Consider the following 23904-nt stretch of genomic DNA (forward strand, 5'->3'; position numbering starts at 1 on the left):
AACTTTGTGAAAAGGTTAAGACTGCCCCCCCCTCCCCCTCCCCTCCCCTGTGCAGGATCAACATCCATCACAGACACTCTGTTGGACATGTTTATCTTTTCATGTACGAGATAGAAAATAATGTTTTAAAAAGAGACGTGACAGTGCTGATAAATGTCAGACACACAGCCTGCCTACCGTAACGACCAGCGGACACACATCGAGCACGCTGGAAAAGAAGGGACCTTGTCCAAGAGAGGAGCACGCTGGAAAAGAAGGGACCTTGTCCAAGAGAGGAGCACGCTGGAAAAGAAGGGACCTTGTCCAAGAGAGGAGCACGTTGGAAAAGAAGGGACCTTGTCCAAGAGAGGAGCACGTTGGAAAAGAAGGGACCTTGTCCAAGAGAGGAGCACGTTGGAAAAGAAGGGACCTTGTCCAAGAGAGGAGTAAATAGTAATGGAAGGCGTTGTACACGACCTAGACCACCTGTTGACGACGAGTTCACTCTGACTTACTACAGACAGCTCTACTCAACTGCTGCAACCCAAACCCTTGCACATAAGCTCCTCTGTCTCCAAGTGTGTGTGTGTGTGTGTGTAAGTTAAGTTCACTGCACCGTCTTCCCCCTCTTCAATCCCCCGGCTCCCTACCCCTGCTACTGGAAAATCATGATGTCATTGTCATTACATGGATAGTCTCTTTAATACTCAACTCCAAATTCTGTAACTGCCTTGCGAATCTTCAGCATGTGTCCTGTGTCACGGTATAGTTCAAGGCTATTGAGTCCTTCCCTCTCCTGTAGGACCTGAAGGTCTATCAGCATAACCCATCATAGTTCTTTGCAGGGTCATCATGGAGATATCCATCTACTACATTCCTACGTTACATTACTCAGGACCGTCAGCTAGAGTGACATGACCTCTAAAACACCAACAATATGCACGCCTAGACCCACTTACCTGTATTTACACTGTCATTGCACACCACTAAGTAATCTGCACCGTAATCAAAGTTTTGGGATCGTTTCCTCTTCCAAGAGGTAAAGTAGGAATGGAATGTGGAGGTGCATTCCAGTGTCTTCATACAAGGCCAGAGGGAGACAGCTCCTCATAGGGAACCAGAGCAGGTTTCATATGAGATCTCTCTGAGGAGAGACCAGCACAGCCACCAATGTGGAAACGACATCTGAGACCTGCCATCACTATGTCTAAGTACTAACAAGACATAACACAAACCAAACATGATATTAAAATCCCATCCATCTTCACACCAGGGACAGCATGACATGACAGCCAATGACAACCATTGCAGTCATGGCCTCATCATCTCTCATCAGATAGTGAACAATCTGGGAAGGTCTGGTCTGGTTTGGGATCGGAGTGGGGGCAGCAGGGTTCTTGGTGAAAGCCAGAGGTGAGCAGAGGCCACTGGGTAGTGTAGTCCACTACAGGGAGATCAAACCCTAACTCAGTGAACTGCCGGACCTTTTTTCTAGGCCATGTTTGCCTTTTCTAGTTTGTATTTTCAGAGACAGGCAGAAATTCGCTCTGGTGACGTTTCAGCGGCCGCCCTCCTTCCCCACTCACCCTTGTGCTGTATGCGTCGTAAAACCTCAACTAAAACCTGAAATCTGGGGTGACATTACTGGATTTTCCATGAAACAGGATCATTTGGAGGAATTCGAACATTTACGAGAGTAGCTCTGAACATTGTTTTAACAAGTCTTGTGACTGTAGTGCACCTGACATGGAGGGGTGCAGCAGGGTTTCTGGGCCCGGGTTAGAGTGGAAAGGAAAACAGTGCATGTTAAAAGAGCAGGGTATTATGTTTAATACTCAGGCCGCTAAACAGCCACAACTTTCACAGTTTGGTCTTGAGGTTATCCTGCAGCTGTTGGGTTTATTTATTCTTGTACACTATTTAGACTGAAGGGAGATGGAATAACAGGCACAAGTCGAAAACAGAACCTAACTGAGTTTCATCCCTGAGAAATGAGCCCACTCCTGCCAAGCACTCTGAGAGATACTGTGCTGTGTTTTTTTTGGTTTGTTATTAAATTAAAACAAAGTGTTTTCTTTGAATTTACCTCATTTGTAAAAGGGGGGAGCTTTCCAAAAAGAGTACCTCAGGCATAACGGCTTATTTTTCCAGCGTTTAGATGGCCAGTGTAAACATGGCTGTTATGGAGAGGAGCCCACAGGGCCAGCCTCCGGACACAACAGTCCAGGGTACAGAGGGCGTTGTGGTTTAAATTAGGGCACTGTGGGCATGTTATTTTCTGATGATTATTCCCTATTGAAATTTGGCCTTTAGGTACCATCTCAAATGTCAGAGGTCACGGTAAAGCAGGTCTTAGTAACTGCTATCTGGGCCCTTGAGCCATAAAATCAGCCATGGGTGTCCTTAAGCGATTAAGACGTTTCAAATGTATAGGTCTATTCAACCCAAGGTCTCAGCCTTGATTGAATGTTTTGGAACCAGGCACGAAAGGGTGAAACAGCAAACAGATAAGGCAAGAGGATTTAGGTCTGCCCTCCCCTCTGGAAGAGGAAAGATTTGCTGCGAACCTCTTAGAGTAATGTCTTCCTATCTGTCTGTCTGTTAAACCTTTAAACATAGAAGTCTTGTATTTTGCATCGCGCATTTCTCCACACCTTGACTGGTTTTCAATTCCTAACACCATCCACTGACTGGAAACACACACACTGCATCTCTGGCTTACACCACCCGTACGGTACACACTACATCTCTGGCTTACACCACCCGTACGGTACACACTGCATCTCTGGCTTACACCACCCGTACGGTACACACTGCATCTCTGGTTTACACCACCCGTACGGTACACACTGCATCTCTGGTTTACACCACCCGTACGGTACACACTGCATCTCTGGTTTACACCACCCGTACGGTACACACTGCATCTCTGGTTTACACCACCCGTACGGTACACACTACATCTCTGGTTTACACCACCCGTACGGTACACACTACATCTCTGGTTTACACCACCCGTACGGTACACACTACATCTCTGGTTTACACCACCCGAACGGTACACACTACATCTCTGGTTTACACCACCCGAACGGTACACACTACATCTCTGGTTTACACCACCCGTACGGTACACACTACATCTCTGGTTTACACCACCCGAACGGTACACACTACATCTCTGGTTCACACCACCCGTACTGTACTGCTCAAATATTAGAGTGAGAGAACACACTGACCCTGCTAGTTGGCCTGCTTACTAGAGGGATCTCATTCACATGTTCTATGTGTGTAAACTCATCACACTAGGCTACATTTGTTTAATAACTTCTACCAACCAGCAACAATAAATCAGCCACCAGAAGAAACAGCTGCCCAACAGTAAACAAAAATGACATTTATTTATGTTTTGTTGTTTTGCATCGTATGTCATGTCCTGCTCCCTACGCTTATCTGTGCTGTTCTCTGACATCCTGTCCTGTCGCAGTGCTGCGTTGGTGTGAGAAAAGCTGCCGTTTGCGTAAGAAGACTGCTGAAATAACAGTGGTGTGTGGAATCCCAGTTCCTGTTGGGGGCAGAGGAGCGGAGGGCACATAGCAGGCTTGCCTCTGGGAAAAGCTCCTCTCTGGCCCCATGGCCTCTCACTCTCAGGCCACTGATCTAACCAGGAGAAGCAACCACCCAGAGGTCCGCAGACCCTCACTCCCCCCACCAGGGTTGGGGTCAATTCCACTTCAATTCCAAATGTTCCACATTGAAAAGCATTGAAGACAACTGGAATTTAAATGGAATTGACCCCTAAACCTGCCTCCCATATAACTCCCAGCAGCAGTGGAGGCTGCTGAGGGGAGGACGGCTCATAATAATGGCTGGAATCAAGTGTAATGGCTGGAATTAAGTGAATGGAATAGTATTAAACAGATGAAAATCATGCGTTTGATACCATTCCATTCCAGTCATTATGAGCCGTCCTCCCCTCAGCAGCCTCCACTGCCTAGCAGGTAAAGGAAAGTAAGGGTCAAGCCATAAAATAGCCAATATGTTTGTAGGTGTACTTTACATGCTATTTAATGAAGATAGTGATGTAATTTGCTTTCATTATTAAAAATGATTTACAGGTTGACATGGTTTGTGATGAAATATGCAGCCTCTTTTCAGTGCAGACTAGCAGTATATCGTTTTGCTCCATGTGGCGGTGGACAGATACCTTACATACTGATGCTAGTTCTCTCTCATTATTCAAAATACTGGACTCTATTTTCAATGGCTGAACCTGCTCCATTTCTCCATAGGGGAAAATGACAAATAAAAGGACCACAAATTGAATGGAAATTCTGGTCCAATAAACCAGATGGGCCTATTGAGAGTGGTCTCATATTTGTCTGAGAACAGACAGCTGTCCTGTCCGATATATCAGCATTGGAACAGAAATCATTTGAAATCAGCTGCAAACTAGTTGTCAACAGCACTTCCCACCCTTCCCACAGTCTATTCTCTGCCCAGTTTAAGCTGTGGTCGGCCTTGAGTACTCATTTATGGAGGCCTGGCCTGGTGTGCATTTCCCTCACACCCTCTCATTTATCAGCATGACAGTCTGTGACAGTTGGGCTTTGGAGCCTTTGAAAGCCACACGATGCCTTCCTCAACAAAAAGGCACACCAAACAAAAACCAGAAGGGACATTCAACCCTCCATGTCTCAAACTGATGTTTCCCCGGCGACATGAAAGCTGTGGATATGGACAATGTCTCGACAGCAGTGCCTCAGGAAGGGACGTTGTAAAGCCCCAGCAGGTGTGAATAGAATACACAGGGGAGGAGATTTGACGCAACACCCTGCGAGCGTCGGACCTGAATACCAGTGAATAAATCCCCTATCTTTTTCCTATGTTGGAAACAGTGTAACCCAGCAGGCTCCAGACAGGTGCTCAATATTTGTCCTTTTACTTATCAGCTCTGGGGAAACGACAGCGTGTCCAGATTGTACAATACGGGGGATTTAGATAATGGGGAGCGAGCAATGGAAAACAGTCTTTTGAAGGGAATGTCAAACACAGTGTATCCGGTGAGGTTTGGGCTGGGGAGGAGCTGAAAGTGACTATTAAGCCTTATCACGGTCCTCTCTGTCAGTGGCCTCAAAGAATCCAATGATACCATCCCTTATGGGCAATACAGTTGGCGAGAGCCACTTAATTGAGTCTTAGCTTACGTTACTGAATGAATGACAGTAAGGGATCGATTCAATAACACAGTCTTAGCTTACGTTACTGAATGACAGTAAGGGATCGATTCAATAACACAGTCTTAGCTTACGTTACTGAATGAATGACAGTAAGGGATCGATTCAATAACACAGTCTTAGCTTACGTTACTGAATGAATGACAGTAAGGGATCGATTCAATAACACAGTCTTAGCTTACGTTACTGAATGAATGACAGTAAGCGATCGATTCAATAACACAAAAGGGGAAAGCAAGAGCGCACATGCATGTGGTAGCCTTTATTCATTGTAATGCAGATGGAACAAGCTTCCTCTCCATCTTCCTCTCCGTCCCTGGAAACAGTCATAGTTTCTTTCCAGACAGGCCAGAGCGTCTGTAACCAGGTCAGCTCTCAGGGCAGTATGACATAAGACGGCTTCTGTAACCCTCTAATCCACAGAGGGCATTGTGACCATGGCTACTCTCAACCCTAATATGCCCCACGATCCACCACATTCACAGAGGGTGAGATTAGATTTTCCCTGGAAAGGAGGAGCATGTGGAGGTGAGGCGGAGGGTTCGTTTCTGCTTGACGTCTCCAGAATCCTCCTGGTTCACCCAGCTGCCCCCTTGATTGCATGCATCTGGTCCTCCCATGGCGGCCAGGACCAAGAAAAGTGCTGATAATTGGAGGCAGGGAACAATTCAAGATGGTTTTCATTAAAAGCGTTAATCCTATTCTCTGTCAGGCTTCATTTAATAGAGGCTGGCAGACTCTGGGATTTTCCTACAGGGAATCACCTCCACCAGCGAGTCTCCCTGAAATAAACCTCTCACCATTTACACATATTCATGTGACCCCACACAGCTTATCATGCTCAGATTTCCCCCCTTTTCCCCTCTAAAAGAAACGAGGGTTATTGACCCTAACAGCACGGAGACAGAATAGTATTAAAACGCAGCTTGTTGATATAATCTCCCATCGATGAAAGAAAAAAAAAAGAACAAAAGAGAGAGAATGGGAGAACTCAACTGTTTTAATTATCTATAATAAGCGCGCTTCCGGTTCTGTGTTTATTTTCCCAGAGGCGGCAGGAACGGGGTCTGATTCACTGTAGACCTTATCACCAGTACAGGAACTGATAGCGCCCATTGGCTCTCAGGAGCGTGAGCCAGTTGATATGTTGGATAAACACGCCTCTGGGGGTTAAGGCTGGGTGCAGGGTGTGTGTGCTTATCTGTGCTGTTAAAAATGTGTCCCATTTCTATTGTTCGCTCTACAGCCACCATAGACCATTAAACTGCTACCACAGACAGGGGAGTGGGTGGAGGATAGGGGCAGGATGTGGAAAGAGCGGATTTTCCAGACCTGAAATCATATCCACTGTTTGTTGGTATTTGATTAAGAGCACACCCGGAGATTTGTCTGTCTAAAATAGAGCAATATTTATGTAGAGTAAAGCTGTCAAGAGGTTAGCTCTATAGTTCTGTATACCCTCTTAACTATAGAATAAGGACATCATTGAGCAGTAGGTTTGTGCTGCTGATAGAATCTTTCTTTGTACAGCTCTGAAAAACAACATCTGCTGTGTTTTTATCATGTCTGCAGGAGATTAACACAGACTGCAACTAAGTACTGTGAGATCTGAACTTTAGATCGAGGGAATACTGAGGGAAAATACTGCACCTGCAAATCACGAGAAGGTAGAGATTGAAAAACTCCCAAACGTGAAGCGAGAAATCCCTGTAATACAGCCCCTCAACGGGAGTGTATTGTGGTAATGAAGGTTGGCTTCCAGAGCAGAGTCAGGAATAAGAGGTTTCTGCATTTTTCAGATGAATTCCTGTCTCGTTGCCATCGCAAATTACTGACCATTATGTTTTTCACTTTCCACATTAATATCACAACCCCCTGCAAATTAGTTTTTATTCCTAAACAGACCACACATTTTTACACATAAAAGTAAATTAGGGACTAGAACTTGAGCTTGGGTGGCCCTGTGTGTTATAGTCAAAAGGCCCAAATTCAAATCACTCTTTAAAGGGGTAATCCGGAGTCAAAGCGGGTACCCCACCACTTGTTTTGGTAAACAGCGGGGCATGGTGCTTTAGAAATAGAAACCACTCTCAAATTAAATAGAAACCACTCTCAAATAAATAGACAGAGCTTTGGATGCCAGGACTGACCTGACCATCGAGGAGATCAAAATGATAGTTTTAACCATGTTTGTTTACATTGACTTTGTTTACAAACATTGGGGTTAAACAAGCTTATATTTTGGGTTCTGATGGGTAGGACAGTGGATCTAAGCTCGAGGCAGTTAGAGGTTATATTCTTCAAGAATCACTAGATATATCTAATTCATTTAACAGTCCAAAATTGGATGTAGCAACTGCTGACTGGCCTTTGAAAGACTGTCTGTCAGTTTGTCAGTTCACACATTTGACATGAGATATTCGTAATAGTCAACACCTCCTTTGGGCATCATTTGGGAAATATCAAAAGGGAGCTGGTTTATCAAATCAAATTGTATTGGTCACATACACATGGTTAGCAGATGTTAATGTGTGTATAAGGTAGTTGTTGTGAAATTGTTAGATTACTTGTTAGATATTACTGCACGGTCGGAACTAGAAGCACAAGCATTTCGCCACACTCGCATTAACATCTGCTAACCATGTGTATGTGACCTATAAAATTTGATTTGATTTCATGCGAGTGTAGAGCAATGCTTATGCTTCTCGTTCTGACCGTGCAGTAATATCTAACAATTCCACGACGACTACCTAATACACACAATGTAAGGGATGGAATAAGAATATGTACACATAAATATATAGACCGGCATAGGCAAGATGCAATAGAGGGTATAAAATACAGTATATACAGTTGAAGTCGGAAGTTTACATACACCGTAGCCAAATACATTTAAACTCAGTTTTTCACAATTCCTGACATTTAATCCTAGTAAAAATTCCCTGTCTTAGGTCAGTTAGGATCACCACTTTATTTTAAGAATGTAAAATGTGAGAATAATAGTAGAGAGAATTATGTGTTTCAGCTTTTATTTCTTTCATCACATTCCCAGTGGGTCAGAAGTTTACATACACTCAATTGGTATTTTATAGCATTGACTTTAAAATGTTTAACTTGGGTCAAACGTTTCTGGTAGCCTTCCACAAGCTTCCCACAATAAGTTAGGTGAATTCTGGCCCATTCCTCCTGACAGAGCTGGTGTAACTGAGTCAGGTTTCTTGGCCTCCTTGCTCGCACACGTTTTTTCAGTTCTGCCCACAACTTTTCTACAGGATTGAGGTCAGGGCTTTGTGATGGCCACTCCAATACCTTGACTTTGTTGTCCTTAAGCCATTTTGCCACAACTTTGGAAGTATGCTTGGGGTCATTGTCCATTTGGAAAACCCATTTGCAACCAAGCTTTATCTTCCTGACTGATGTCTTGAGGTTGCTTCAATATATCCACATCATTTTTCCATCCTCATGATGCCATCTATTTTGTGAAGTGCACCAGTCCCTCCTGCAGCAAAGCACCCCCGAAACATGATGCTGCCACCCCCGTGCTTCACGGTTGGGATGGTGTTCTTCGGCTTGCAAGCCTCCCCCTTTTTCCTCCAAACATAACCATGGTCATTATGGCCAAACAGTTCTATTTTTGTTTCATCAGACCAGAGGACAAAAAGTACAATCTTTGTCCCCATGTGAAGTTGCAAACTGTAGTCTGGCTTTTTTTATGGTGGTTTTGGAGCAGTGGCTTCTTCCTTGCTGAGCGGCCTTTCAGGTTGTCGACATGGACTCGTTTTACTGTGAATATAGATACTTTTGTACCTGTTTCCTCCAGCATCTTCACAAGGTCCTTTACTGTTGTTCTGGGATTGATTTGCACTTTTCGCACCAAAGTACGTTCATCTCTAGGAGACAGAACGCGTCTCCTACCTGAGCGGTATGATGGCTGCGTGGTCCCATGGTGTTTATACTTGCGTACTATTGTTTGTACAGATGAACGTGGTACCTTCAGGCGTTTGGAAATTGATCCCAAGAATGAACTAGACTTGTGGAGGTCTACACAAGGTCTTGGCTGATTTCTTTTGATTTTCCCATGATGTCAAGCAAAGAGGCACTGAGTTTGAAGGTAGGCCTTGAAATACAAACCTCCAATTAGGCTAATTGACATCATTTGAGTTATCAGAAGTTTCTAAAGCCATGACATAATTTTCTTGAATTTTCCAAGCTGTTTAAAGGCACAGTCAACTTAGTGTATGGAAACTTCTGACCCACTGGAATTGTGATACAGTGAATTATAAGTGAAATAATCTGTCTGTAAACAATTGTTGGAAAAATGACTTGTGTCATGCACAAAGTAGATGTCCTAACCGACTTGCCAAAACTATAGTTTGTTAACAAGAAATTTGGAGTGGTTGAAAAACGTGTTTTAATGACTCCAACCTAAGTGTATGTAAACTTCCGACTTCAACTGTACATATGAGATGAATAATGTAAGATATGAATAATGAAAAATGTAAGATAAGCATTATTAAAGTGGCATTATTTAAAATGACTAGTGATCCATTTATTAAAGTGCCCAATGATTTGAGTCTGTATGTAGGCAGCAGCCTCTCTGTGTTAGTGATGGCTGTTTAACAATCTGATGGCCTTGAGATAGAAGCTGTTTTTCAGTCTCTCAGTCCCTTCTTTGATGCACCTGTACTGACCTCGCCTTCCGGATGGCGAGGTGGTGAACAGGCAGTGGCTCAGGTGGTTGTTGTCCTTGATGATCTTTTTGGCCTTCCTGTGACATGGGGTGGTGTAGGTGTCCTGGAAGGCAGGTAGTTTGCCCCCGGTGATGCGTTGTGCAGACCTCACTACCCTCTGGAGAGTCTTACGGTTATGGACGGAGCAGTTGCCATACCGTGCGGTGATACAGCCCGACAGGATGCTCTCAATTGTGCATCTGTAAAAGTTTGTGAGTGTTTTTGGTGACAAGCTGAATTTCTTCAGCCTCCTGAGGTTGAAGAGGCGCTGCTGCGCCTTCTTCACCACGCTGTCTGTGTGGGTGGACCATTTCAGTGTGTCCATTATGTACGCCGAGGAACTTAAAACTTTCTACCTTCTCCACTACTGTCCCGTCGATGTGGATAGAGGGGTGCTCCCTCTGCTGTTTCCTGAAGTCCACGATCATCTCTTTTGCTTTGTTAATGTTGAGTGAGAGGTTGTTTTCCTGACACCACACTGAGTGCCCTCACCTCCTCTCTGTAAGCTGTCTCGTTGTTGTTGGTAATCAAGCCCACTATTGTTGTGCCGCCTGCAAACTTGATGATTGAGTTGGAGGCGTGCATGGCCACTGAGTCATGGGTGAACAGGGAGTACAGGAGGGGGCTGAGCACGCACCCTTGTGGGGCCCCAGTGTTGAGGATCAGCGGGGTGAAGATGTTGTTTCCTACCTTCACCACCTGGGGGCGGCCGTCAGAAAGGCCAGGACCCAATTGCACAGGGCGGGGTTGAGACCCAGGGCCTTAAGCTTAATGATGAGCTTGGAGGGTACTATGGTGTTGAATGCTGAGCTGTAGTCAATGAACAGCATTCTTAAATAGGAATTCCTCTTGTCCAGATGGGATCGGGCAGTGTACAGTGTGATGGCGATTGCATCGTCTGTGGACCTGTTGGGGCGGTATGCAAACTTATATGGGTTTAGGGTGGCAGGTAAGGTGGAGGTGATATGATCTTTGACTAGTCTCTCAAAGCACTTCATGATGACAGAAGTAAGTGCTACGGGGCGGTAGTCATTTAGTGCGGTAGTCATTTAGTTCAGTTATCGTTGCCGCCTTTGGTACAGGAACAATGGTGGCCATCATGAAGCACGTGGGGACAGCAGACTGGGATAGGGAGCGATTGAATATGTGCTCTGAGGCCTCGGCTAGGGATGCCGTCTGGGCCAGCAGCCTTGCGAGGGTTAACGCGTTTAACGCGTCGGTGGCATTGTATTCTCCTCAAAGCGGGCAAAGAAGGTGTTTAGTTTGTCTGGAAGCAAGACGTCGGTGTGCGTGACGTCGCCGGGTAGATTTTTATAGTCCGTAACTGCCTGTAGACCCTACCACATACACTACCATTCAAAAGATTGGGGTCACTTAGAAATGTCCTTGTTTTTGAAAGAAAAGCAATTTTTTTGTCCATTAAAATAACATCAAATTGATCAGAAATACAGTGTAGACATTGTTAATGCTGTAAATGACTATTGTAGCTGGAAATGGCCGATTTTTATGGAATATCTACATAGGTGTACAAAGGCCCATTACCAGCAACCATCACTCCTGTGTTCCAATGGCACGTTGTGTTACCTAATCTTAGTTTATCAGTTTAAAATGCTAATTGTTCATGAGAAAACCCTTTTGCAATTATAATAACACAGCTGAAAACTGTTGTCTTGATTAAAGAAGCAATAAAACTGGCCTTCTTTAGACTAGTTGAGTATCTGGAGCATCAGCATTTGTGGGTTCGATTACAGGCCCAAAATTGCTAGAAACAAAGACCTTTCTTCTGAAACTCATCAGTCTATTCTTGTTCTGAGAATTTAAGGCTATTCCATGCGAGAAATTGCCAAGAAACTGAAGATCTAGTACAACGCTGTGTACTACTCCCTTCACAGAACAGCGCAAACTGTATCTAACCATAACAGAAAGAGGAGTGGTAGGCCCCAGTGCACAACTGAGCAAGAGGACAAGTACATTAGAGTGTCTAGTTTGAGAAACAGATGCCTCACAAGTCCTCAACTGGCAGCTTCATTAAATAGTACCCACAAAACACCAGTCTCCAGGTGACTCCGGGATGCTGGCTGGTTTATAAAAGCAATAAGGTACCTCGGGGGTTAGTGGTATATGGCCAATATACCACATCTAAGGGCTGTATCCAGGCACTCTGCGTTGCGTTGTGCAAAAGCACAACCCTTAGCCATATGCCACACCCCCTCTGGCCTTATTGCTTAAATAGCTGAGAGGAAAAACCAATAACTTATAAACCCCAAGAGATCCTGTATTTAGTTAAGTGATAATGCCCGAAAGCTGGTGTTTGTTGGATATATTGGCACGGGTGTTGTTTGTCGAAGGCCGGCAAACCATGCCAATATATCCAACAAACACCGGCTTCGAGGGCATTATCACTTTTATCCAACGGGTTACTAACATATTCAAATAATGATCGACATATTTTCATTAAAAAAGTGATTGATTAATTTATTTATACTATTTCATCCTTCTACAAGATATAGTCCCGACACAAATCTAGGGTTGCTAGAGACGCGACCCAGTCGTTCGTTCTTTTTGTTCTGTATCTATGGACGTGACCCAGTCGTTCAGTCTTTTTGTTCTGTATCTATGGACGTGACCCAGTCGTTCAGTCTTTTTGTTCTGTATCTATAGCTTTAGACGTGACCCAGTCGTTCAGTCTTTTTGTTCTGTATCTATAGACACGACACAGTCGTTCGTTCTAAATGTTCCATTGCCATACTGACTGGCAACGTTCTTATCCCTTGCTTGCTAGCTAGCCAACTACGGCTAATTTACAGTCAAAAAGTGTAGCCAGAATAACTGCAAAGTAGCTGTATTTGTTTAAGCTGTTTTCTAGTGACATTTATTTGGATACATCCATAACAATGAGCTAATGAGGCACGATTTAGCCAGGTATACAAAATGTGCTCTCTCGATTGGACACTGTTGTTCAGAGGAGGTAACCAACAACACAGCTAACACAATCACTTCAAACTGAAGCTGGAAAAACTGCAAACTAGCTGCATTTCGTCTTGATTTACCTTTTTTCAATTTACATTTCTTTGTATATATCCATTAAAATGATGTCAGCTGATTCATGATTTCGACTGGCTGAGAAACGCTGCCTGCCTCTCTCTCTCTCGTCCCGACTCCTGACCCCTACACGTTCATTACTGTGGGACAGTTGGAGATCGAATTTGAATATTAAAATAATGTTGCAAATGTCAGAGAGACAGACAGTAAGGTTTATACAAATCTCCCCTTTTGAAAACTAAAAGTTAGTCTAAAAGAAATGTGAGAGAATGTCTAGATGCTTTTTATAGTGGAGATTAAGTTTATAACTTCCCTGCCTGGGCTGATGAGACAGTGGATTGCACAATCAGATGGAACAGAGTAAATAGGCATTTTAACGTCACAGATTTAGCCGGCGGTAACTTGTGGAATAGACACCGGCTGGAATGCGGTTTTAACCAATCAGCATAAGACCCACCCGTTGTATAATGAAGTGTATCAGAGTTGCAGCCCAGTCCTCATAGGTTTGGAGGTAAAATATAGTTAGAAGTTAGTGGTTAAGATTTTGCCATGTAATGAACGGAAGCTGTCTGTCTGAAGCCAACTGCACCACAGACGCTGTGGTATGTATGAGGATGTGAACCATGCTCTGAAAACCTGCTCCGTTGTTTCATCCTTTCTTTTTTGTTGTTACCACAATTCATTTGGAATCGTATTGCACATGTTTTGTCTGGCTCTTCTGTTATATTGCACAACTTCCAAACATTGCACCATTTGATCAACGTCAATATCAATGCTGCGGTGAGAGGTCTCAGCGTTCCCACATACAACCACACCTACCCACCCACGCCTGAAACTATTAAAACAAGCAGGAGTTACCAAATGAAGGGAAGGACTGGCGTGTTGTCTTACCTCGTAGTGTGTGTTTGTTGGGCCACAGGAACCATGGCAGTAGCAGCAGGTAGAGCAGGTAGACCAGAGACAGGGCATTGTAGCGAAACAGGCAGGCTGGGGACACACAGAGGTCAGAGGACAGGTACGACACAGACAAACATCACAGTCAATGACTGATACACAGCAATATTTCTGAGTGGTTGAATGATCCAGGTACAAATCTGTGAATTGAGGTCACAGAGAGGAGACAGGAAGAAAGGGTGAGGGCTGAGACTGGGGTTGATTTACGCCTCTGCCTTTCATCAACAAGTCTCCCTGACACCCTCTGACACTTGTAATTGTTTGTAACCGCATGCCTCACACATCCACACACACACCTCCCTTACTGGAAAACATCTAATGAGTCGACATACAGGCAGGGCTCTCTCAGGTCCCTGTGAAAGCAGCAGCGATGGACCGTGTTAACAGTAACACAGAGCTGGATGGCAGCCAACCGTGGCCTGCTCTGCACTAAACATTCCTTTAATAATAATGATTATAATAATAATAATAATGATGATTATTAATACTGATAATACACCAGACCCTGTGATTGTCCAGGCATAATGCTGGTTACTCAGCCTGTGTTCAGTGAACTAGCTAGCTGCTGGTCATTTGAGCAGCTGCCAAGGGACACGAGGGCTTTCCAGACCGCCTGCTGGGGCCCTGGGAGGGCTGCCTTCACACCCCCCTCTCCTCTTCTCTCTCCTCTCTCCGGCTGAGCTCTGAGATTGGAAGGGGGAGCTGGGAGCCCAGCGCTCTGATCCCCTGTGCTGTGCTCAGCCCCTTAGCCTCTGGATCCTAACCAGGCCTGTTAGAGTCCTGCCACAACCGTCCATCTCACAGCATTTCATCCTCACAACCAACTCTCATCTGGCCATCTGGGTCTGCCCCTCAGTAACCTAAAGTAGCAGGCGTAAAAGAAACGCCTAAGCAGGGTCTGAAGAACTCAGAAGCATTACGGTTTCTACCGGCCCTACTGAGGGTGGCCCCACAGAGACCCAGCAGGGGGAAACAGCACTGCACTGCACTGCACAGTGTCCACAGCTGACGGCTGAGAGCCCATCCTACACATCACAACATATCCACCATAATAATGCCTTGCAGTCAGTCACTGTACCCAGTACAGTGTTCCAGCCCCGCAGGCGCTCCGCCCCCGGCCTACAGTCTGCTATAGATCTATAATTAACACAACCAGAATGGGAGAATAAAGACAGGCTTTGTCCTATTAGTGAGAGTCAATGAGCTAGCTAGCGTGTGGCACACAGCGCTGTTTGTACTAAGGATTTTACTGGCCCACTTGAGGGAGCCTGAGATCACTGAGATCACCAGCTTCTCATCCCACAATCAACAGGCTTCGACAGAGACCAGAGACCAGAGAGGGGGAATGCCCCTAGTCTGCTCTTAGTTTACTGTAAATATGTGCTGCTAAAATGTAGTAAGAGCTTTTTCCTTTCTATTAATCCCTCTCCCCGTCATTGAATCTCAAGCATCCTCGCTCAAATGTGCACACACACACTCATACCCACGCACTAAACCAGCCGCTGACACAGTGCAGGAAAATGGGTTGCAACTCAACTGAAGCGAGGAAAAGTTAAACAGTCTGAGGAGTTCCTCCTGTGTTTCCTTCTTCCTTTCTTTCCATCTCCCTTCATCCATCTCCCTTCATCCATCTCCCGGACTGGCTGGCCATCTGTTTACCTCCTCTGTAGCATATCCCCAGTGTTTCCATTCCCCTGCCTGCCTGGCTACCTGACTGACTGCCTGAGCAGTTACACTACACTACCTATTGCACCCAGCTAGGAAAGTAGAGGTCAGCCAATCAGGATTACTTATACAGTCAGGGGCTCTATACAGTATGAACAGTGTCCACTTTTCAATGACTGAAGAATCTCCTTATTAACAATCAATGAGAGATGAGCGGTTCGGATGAGTAGTAGTAGTATTATAAGTTCTCAAACAAACACACGCTTTCACACACACCAAACATCTACCAATCAGGTGTGGTGTGAGCGTGACAGAGTACTGAGATCCTGTGGTGCAGAAACCGAGAGAAATGCCATGTGATCAAGGGAGCAATTAGCCAGACAGAGACAGAGACAGAGAGAGAGAGAGACAGAGAGAGAGACAGAGAGAGAGACAGAGAGAGAGAGAGAGAGAGAGAGAGACAGAGACAGAGAGAGAGACAGAGAGAGAGAGAGAGACAGAGAGAGAGACAGAGACAGAGAGAGAGAGAGAGACAGAGACAGAGAGAGGAGGAACCCACTCCTCAAAAAGCAGCACTACCTCACTCTGTTGTTCCTACAGGGTCAAAGCCCTAACATCCCAGCCTAGACTCCCACCACCAACGGCTCTAAATAGCAGAGCCCATAGACTCTCAAACTATGCATCGGATAGATTCAGGAAATTATGGTAATTGAGATTGGAAAACCAAACAGCATGCCGCCGAGTTGGGGTCGTGACGCACCTCTGAGGAACACACTCGGAGTGTGTGTGTCCCAGCTTGGTCTGTGCCCTGTGCAGAGTCAAACACGGTGAAAAGCTGGTCTCTTATGCCCAGGGCCTTATAATGTACGCTCTATGGTAAAACACCTTTGGACTACACTTACTGTAGCTGCCTCATTTAGAGGTACAATTTATACGCAGACATCACACTGAATTAAGTTTCAAGCTCTAATTTGTCAATAATAAACCTGCAAATGTTTGCCTTCAGAGTTGCATAGCTATTTCTGGGAATAGTTTTCAAATGGATACCTGTGTGCCTCTGGAGCACATCTCACCATCAACATATATTTCAATATAACTCCTCTTTATTAGAGAAAATATTAAGAAGTGGTTGTTTCTTGAGGGTCTTGATCACTGTCAATCCATTACCATACCCAACCATGGACCACACTACTGACGGAATGATGCATTGCAAACTGCAAAGACTAACAGACTTGTTACACGTTACTCTGAAATATCTTCCCATTACATAGTTGTAGACTCAACAGTAGTCTAATCCTCAATGTCAATAGACAGTCACACTTCATATATACAACACCCAGTCCAACTCCTGGCCAGAGGCTCTACGTTTCCCATCTGGCATGTCATTGTTTTATAGCTCCTGTGTTGACTGAGGGAGGAGATGTGGACTCCTTATCTCCACTGACTTACGTCAGGGACTCTCCTGTATTGAAATATTCTTGCCAATCTTTCCAGGGCTTTGGCAGTTTTTCCTTAAACTTGAGGTTGTTTACTGTACGGCAAATAGAAAGGTCTCCACAGAGTAATCCTGCTAAGCTGACTCAACATAAACCTGAAATGGAAGAACACTGAAGAGGGAGCTGACCTTTTACACTCAGGTGCTTTTCATTTTCTGGCGGACACTCAAAATGTCATCATCTCCATAAGGCAAAGCCTATTGGGAGAGTCCAAGCTGCTGATCTGATCACTGTTTCGAAAAAACAAATTGGTATCGTTTCAGTAGATAGTGGTGGTTGAATTGTTTTAACTGTATGGGCCTGTCTGTAAAGCAGTTTATCCCACATCAGCTTTAGATCAGCAGTGAATCATCTCAGATCACCGTTTTCAGTGTCTGCTGACAGAGCCAAATCTGATTAAAAGACGTTTCCAATGTGCGGAATTGCCACAGGTCATGAGCAACACACTCACAGTGGATCGGTCTAATATCAGAGCTAACGGATTGCAATACCTTCCACCCTCCAAGCATTTACAGTGTTTTCAGTGTAGCGTAGTGGTGCTACTGAGAACACGTGGCAAGACTGTGACTGTGACAAGCAGTGTCCCAGAGAAACCAACCCAGTCAGTTAAAGGCTCCTCTCGTTCAGACAAAAGCAGTGCTTTGACAAATGCTAAGAGGCAGCGGCGCCAATATGATCCCTGCACTTTGCTGCAGCTTGCCTTCCCCGGTAGCGTGGCCAAATGCCTGTTAATCAGATGGGCAGACACCCAGTTTTCAGGGACCTCACCCTGGTCCTGACAGCAGCTCCTCAATCACATCTTAGCTTCTCCCTGGAGCTAGCTGAGTCATAGCAGAGGCACGGCAACATGATTGCGTCATCAAATGTAACATGAGAGAAAGAAAATCAAATACCTAAGGCATGTCCTGCGACAAGGCAGGCACACCACAAAACACTGTCAACAGAAAGTGTCACGTGACTGCAGCTCACATGTGCATACAGAATAGAGCTATCCCACCTCAGAAACACGACACACTACACACAACCCAGACGGTTCATTGCAGCCACATCAAAGGTGATTGAAAATGACAAATAACCTTTAGCAGCAGAAAACGGAGGGAGGAAGTTGAGAAAGCGAGGGAAAACATAAGAAGCGAGGCCAACTGCGATCACTCGGTTGGGTCTGTGAGCATGTGCGCCTGCCCGGCCCAGTGAAGCCAACAGCTACAGGACTCCAGGGGCCCACAGCTGGCCCTCACAGTGACCACAGTCTACAGGTATGTGAACACAGCCCAGTCCGGCACGGGTCACAGAGACAGGAAGAGAGACGGCTGGAGAGGGAAAGAGGGGGAGGGTAGGAGAGAGAGGAAAAAAGAGACAGATGGAAATGAAGAGCAAGGGGAAAGGGAGGATATAAAGAGGGAGAGGTGGGGGAGTGAGAGAGAGAGAGATGATATGGGAGAGGAGTGGGTGAGTAAGCGTCTTGGATGAGCCAAGTGGGTAAAGGGTAGTGAGAGGAGGGATAGATACTGGAACATGAAAACATCTTCGGAATGAACAGCAGGGTGCTGATGTCAAGCAAAACATCTAGGAAACTCTAAACTGGCAACTGTGTAACCATCCTCGTCAACAGTGGCTATGAGTAATCCTGCACTATAATTGGCGCTATAACTGGACTAACTATGACGCTCAAAAAAGACAACACTATATCAATGTCTACATGTTAAAGTTCGTTAAACACAGAATTATCCTGAATGCAATCATCTGTTTCTTTCAAATTCATCATGATGGCCTGGGTCTTTCTGGGCGTAATTGCAGTCATTCAAATTTTAGCTCCATAACACAAGGTCAGATCTTCAATATCATTGATAGTTGAATGACATGTAGATCCCTCACAGAAGTTGAGTGGATTATGTATGTGTCTCTCATACAGCGGTGTGGGTTCAATGGGTCTCTATAGATCCCTGTGATTCCTCCTGACTCGTTGGCTCTGGTTAGAATGAGTCACACAGAGGTCTTCCATTGCAGTGGTCTCAGATCTGCCGTCTTCAACATGTCTTGTGTTTCCACTACTGTACAGCTGAAAGGACCCTCTTATTCAACTCACCAGTGGAAAGTACCCTAACTAGGCTCACTACAGTCTATCAGTCTATCACCTGGGCACTTATTCTGATCCTACTATTCTGCTGGAGTGTGCGTAGCTGAAGAGAGAGGGGTTTAAGGGGAAATGTAGGGAGCAGTTTTCCATTGACGCCCCAGTGTTCCATGATGTCAGCTGAGCTCAGGGAGAGAAACAACGGCTCATGGAAGCCATTAAGTAATCAACTGTGTGTTTAAAAAGGACCCGATCTCCATGTGGACAGTGGGGCGATCAACTAATGAGGACGGCTTTATGTGATAATTAAAATAAAAATGGCCAGTCTGGATGTGACAGGGCTTTGACAGTTTTACATGCTCTACTGCAACTCTCCGGTACAGTGGGGAAAAAGCCACGTCCACAGATTTGGATCCACGGCTTAAAACCACATGACAGCAGCTCTAGATTGCCTTCTGATTGCCATATTTCGGTATAACCTACCTATCTAATCCATCCATATCTACTAGGGTGAATGGGATGTTCCTGGACTGAGGCCGGCCCAGGGAGCCTGACTGATCCCAGCTCCTCTGTTCTGATGGAGAGAGGAGATGGTGGGGAGCCAGAGTCAGGGCAGCTCTCCCAGCCAGACACAGAGCTGGGTTATAGGGGTGAGTGGAGAGAGACAACCCCTCCCTGGAGCACAGGCCGTAAAGGGCTTCCAGGATGATGAATCCCATTGCCAGCTACTAAAGCCTATAGATCTGGCAGGCCCTGCATGAGGCCTACAGCCAGAGACAATCCCCCTTCCTCTGTCTTTCCCACACACACACACACACACACACACTGCACACACTGTATGCTCAAATACTGAGCTCCCCACAGTTGTGAAAGACATGAAACAAAAATCTTCCTGTGTGCCTGCGAGGAATTGGAAAATAAAAAGCGAGGAGAACTGAGAATGTGAAAGCAACCAGTCCTCCTGTCTGTGTCTGTTCCTGGAGATGTAGCGGCCAACCCTGACCTCCATTCTCACTCATTTTCATGTTTCCAAACAGACAAACTCCTTTCGACAGACAAGAGTTCATTTACAGCACTCTTAAACTTTCCCGTTTCTGCATGCTATTACTATTACCACGCTATTACTGCTAACATTTCAGAGAGAGAGAAAGTCAAGAATCATAACATGCCCTTAAGGGTAGCAATTTAAAAAGGATACAAGCCATTCACGTGTGATCCGCAGGACAATAGTAGGGCCTAAACAGAGACAACCAGACAAAACTAAACAAATCAGAACAAAGGAGGGGAACTTTGTCAACTCGAATCGCTCTCTGAAAGACACCTTGCCGCAGGAATGAAAGCTTCACAAGGCCCATTGAGTATGTGTGGTGTGTGAATAAGAAATAGGGAACTTGAGCTGCCCTCCTGGGTAAAATATGGAGACTATGCACTCACTGAAACCTGAGAACATTTCTCAACAAATATGAGTCAAATCCTAACAAATTAGCTGGCATCGCAAGAAGTGCATGCTGCCAAGTCAATCTCTATTCATTGTTCATGCACATTGCAGCTCTATGAAACAATGCTCATTCTTCTATCCTCTAAACAATCACTTCCCCTTTGGTTTCCCTTCCCTCCTTGATGGGTGAAACTGTTCTACTTCTGTGCCAGCAGACTGGTCTCATAGATTAGACGTAGCATAGTAGATGTAAATCAGAAACACTCAAATGAGTACGATATGTTACGTTTGGTATGGTTACATAAGACAGGTTACTTCAAACAAAAACTAAAGTAGGGTAGTTGGGCGGGGTGGATGGGTGAACGCAAACGTCTAGCAACCCAAGGTTGCGTGTTCGAATCGCATCAATGACAACTTTCGCTACTTATTACTTTTTATCTACTTTGTAAATAAATACTTACCTAACCCTTCCCCTAACCCTTTTAGCTAACACTTCCCCTAACCTTAAGCCTTTTAGCTAACCTTTCCCTAACGCTAACCCTTTAACCTAACTCCTAACTTTAACCCTAACCCCTAGAGCTAGCTAACGTTAGCCACCTAGCTAACGTTAGCAACAACAAATTGGAATTCATAACATAGCATAAGTTTTGCAAATTCGTAACATATCGTACGAATTGCTATTCATAACTTATCGTATGAATTGTGTGTCTCGGATTTACATACAGAATAATACAAAATGTGCTGAGACCACTTGGGTGCCAGGGGAGGAAATGGAGAAGTTTTTCCCTTAAAATAGAAAATATGCGTTAATACGTGCCCCTTTCAAACACTATGAATATTTCCATTAGTATGAATGCAGTATCTTGCGACAAACAGCCAGGTCTGCCCTTTGTAGGACTGAATGGCCATGCGGTGCTCAAGGGGGGGTATTACTATTTCTGCATACATAACAACCCATCTATCACCCTGTTCTAAAGGATCAAAATGAACACCACTCTCCATCCATCTGTAGGAGACTTCTCCACCCGACGGACACGGCGAGCAAAGGCGTGTGCCATGTGGCCCGAGAAGATAACGCCGCTAGCCAAGTAGCCTGAACAGACCGTCACTCTCACTTCACTCCCTCCCTCATTCTCTCATTCTCTCTTTGACAGTAAAGGCAGCGGAGGCTCTGGGAGCATGTGTGGGGAGGATATTGCACCACCACCTCAATTCAGATCCAGAACTCAAGCGGCGCAGTCAGGCGACGGCACGAGGAAGCAATTTTCCATAAAATGGCCCATAACAAAAGCAGCATTCAGCGTGAAGAACAGAATGTGGACCCTGTCGTAAATGTCAGAAAGCGTTTTGATATGCCCAGCTCTCATCTCAGCATGTAGCCTGCTCTTTAACACTTCACAGCCCTCTCTCTGACTCTGTACTCTGCCCCTCTCATCATTATCATCATCATCTGATGCCTGACAAACAGGGAGATCAGGGTCATTATGAGGCATTTTGTAATCCCGTTACTGGAGGAATCGAAAGTAAAAAGCACAAGGCTTGTCAGGGCAAGTGTGTGAGGAATGCTTACAGAGAGGCATAATCTAACACGTTGAATGGTGTGAGTTTTAGCTTGTAGCTCTTACTTGGCTGTAATTTATTTTTTGGGAGTTTTCTAGGCCATATGGCCTAGTTACAGTTGTAAGAAGTGATGATACAGTTTGAAGTGCAACATGAGAACTAAACCACTCTACAGTTTCTTTTGAAATTCGGAAAAGGAACTACATTTCCCTACAGTATTTCCTTACAGACGAGCCTCCATCAGGTTCAAAACCAAGAAAGCAGAATAAGCATGACTGGACAAAACATGCCGGCATTACCCATGCCGTTTGAACTGATGTACATCACACCACACAAACATAGGAGCACCTACACTACATATTATCCAAACTAGTGCCCTTAACCTCAGAGCTTTCACCTTGAAACCCCAAGGTAAATCAAGGTATTAATTTCAAATGAAATATTTTGATTTAGCGATTTACATTTTCAGAGAGCAATTAGAGAGACACATCCTTTCCATTGCAACAGACAGCCTAATACTTGGCTTGACACCTCTAAAATAGCTTAACATTGAATTGCATTTAGAGCTGTTGAAATGCTCATCATTCATTCCCATGAAGAGGAGATGAGAAGGAGTGGAAGATCATAGTGAGACCTTAACCCCATAAGTGTATCACTCACTTACATGTCATTGGAAACCAGAGAGTGAGCTGAGTTACAGTGAGAAGACACTTCAAATGTGTCACCTATCCATGGGCCTAGGGCCCCTCAGCAATATAGCAGTTACTGTTATTATTAGTGCCAGAGATAAGAGACAGCTGTCATATGGCTCAGACTCAGCAGCAAGCTGTAACACAATGTCCACTATTCATAACTATGAACACAGGCAGTGTTATGTCTCTCATATCAAACAATCACCACTTAATTAAAACAGTTTCAATTAATCAAATCAGGTTTTTATGAGCTATATCCTAAATAGAAGCTATAGAATGGTGGTGAAAGTCGGATTAAATGGAAAACCTTTACATTAAAAAAAAGAGATGCCTGCCAAGCAGATAAATTAACCAACTGTAATATCATCTTACTTAAAGATGTATTATTAAAAGGTGTTGTATCATTTCAGCCAGTAGTTTTGAAAGTAGCGCTCACAAGTAAAAAATAATTATATGCCAAGAGAATAGTAGAATAATAGTGAAGACATCACAACTATGAAATAACACATATGGAATCATGAAGTAACCAAAAAAGTGTTAAACAAAATCAAAATACATTTTATATTTTAGATTCTTCAAAGTAGCCACCCTTTGCCTTGATGACAGCTTTGCACACTCTTGGCATTCTCTCATCCAGCTTCACCTGGAATACTTTTCCAACAGTCTTGAAGGAGTTCCCACATATGCTGAGCACTTGTTGGCTGCTTTTTCTTCACTCTGCGGTCCAACTCATCCCAAACCATCTCAATAGGGTTGAGGTCGGGTGATTGTTGAGGCCAGGTCATCTGATGCAGCACTCCATCACTCTCCTTCTTGGTCAAATAGCCCTTACACAGCCTGGAGGTGTGTTTTGGGTCATTGTCCTGTTGAAAAACAAATTATAGTCCCACTAAGCGCAAACCAGATGTATCGCTGCAGAATGCTGTGGTAGCCATGCTGGTTAAGTGTGCCTTCAATTCTAAATAAATCACAGACAGTGTTACTAGTAAAGCACCCCCACACCTCCTCCTCCATGCTTCACGGTCGGAACCACACAT

General features: G+C 44.7%; 1 protein-coding gene across 1 annotated transcript in view; it reads right to left on the reverse strand.

Moving 5' to 3' along the window:
- LOC106587265 (piezo-type mechanosensitive ion channel component 1) overlaps nucleotides 1-23904 on the reverse strand; it is a 73488-nt gene that overhangs the window by 36376 nt on the left and 13208 nt on the right. The window contains exon 2 of the mRNA XM_014175505.2: nucleotides 13880-13975. Within this exon, the coding sequence (XP_014030980.1) occupies nucleotides 13880-13975 (96 nt within the window). The remainder of the gene's footprint in view (nucleotides 1-13879; nucleotides 13976-23904) is intronic.

This window comes from Salmo salar, chromosome ssa26, assembly GCF_905237065.1.
Source record: "Salmo salar chromosome ssa26, Ssal_v3.1, whole genome shotgun sequence".
Classification (NCBI taxonomy): Eukaryota; Metazoa; Chordata; class Actinopteri; order Salmoniformes; family Salmonidae; genus Salmo; species Salmo salar.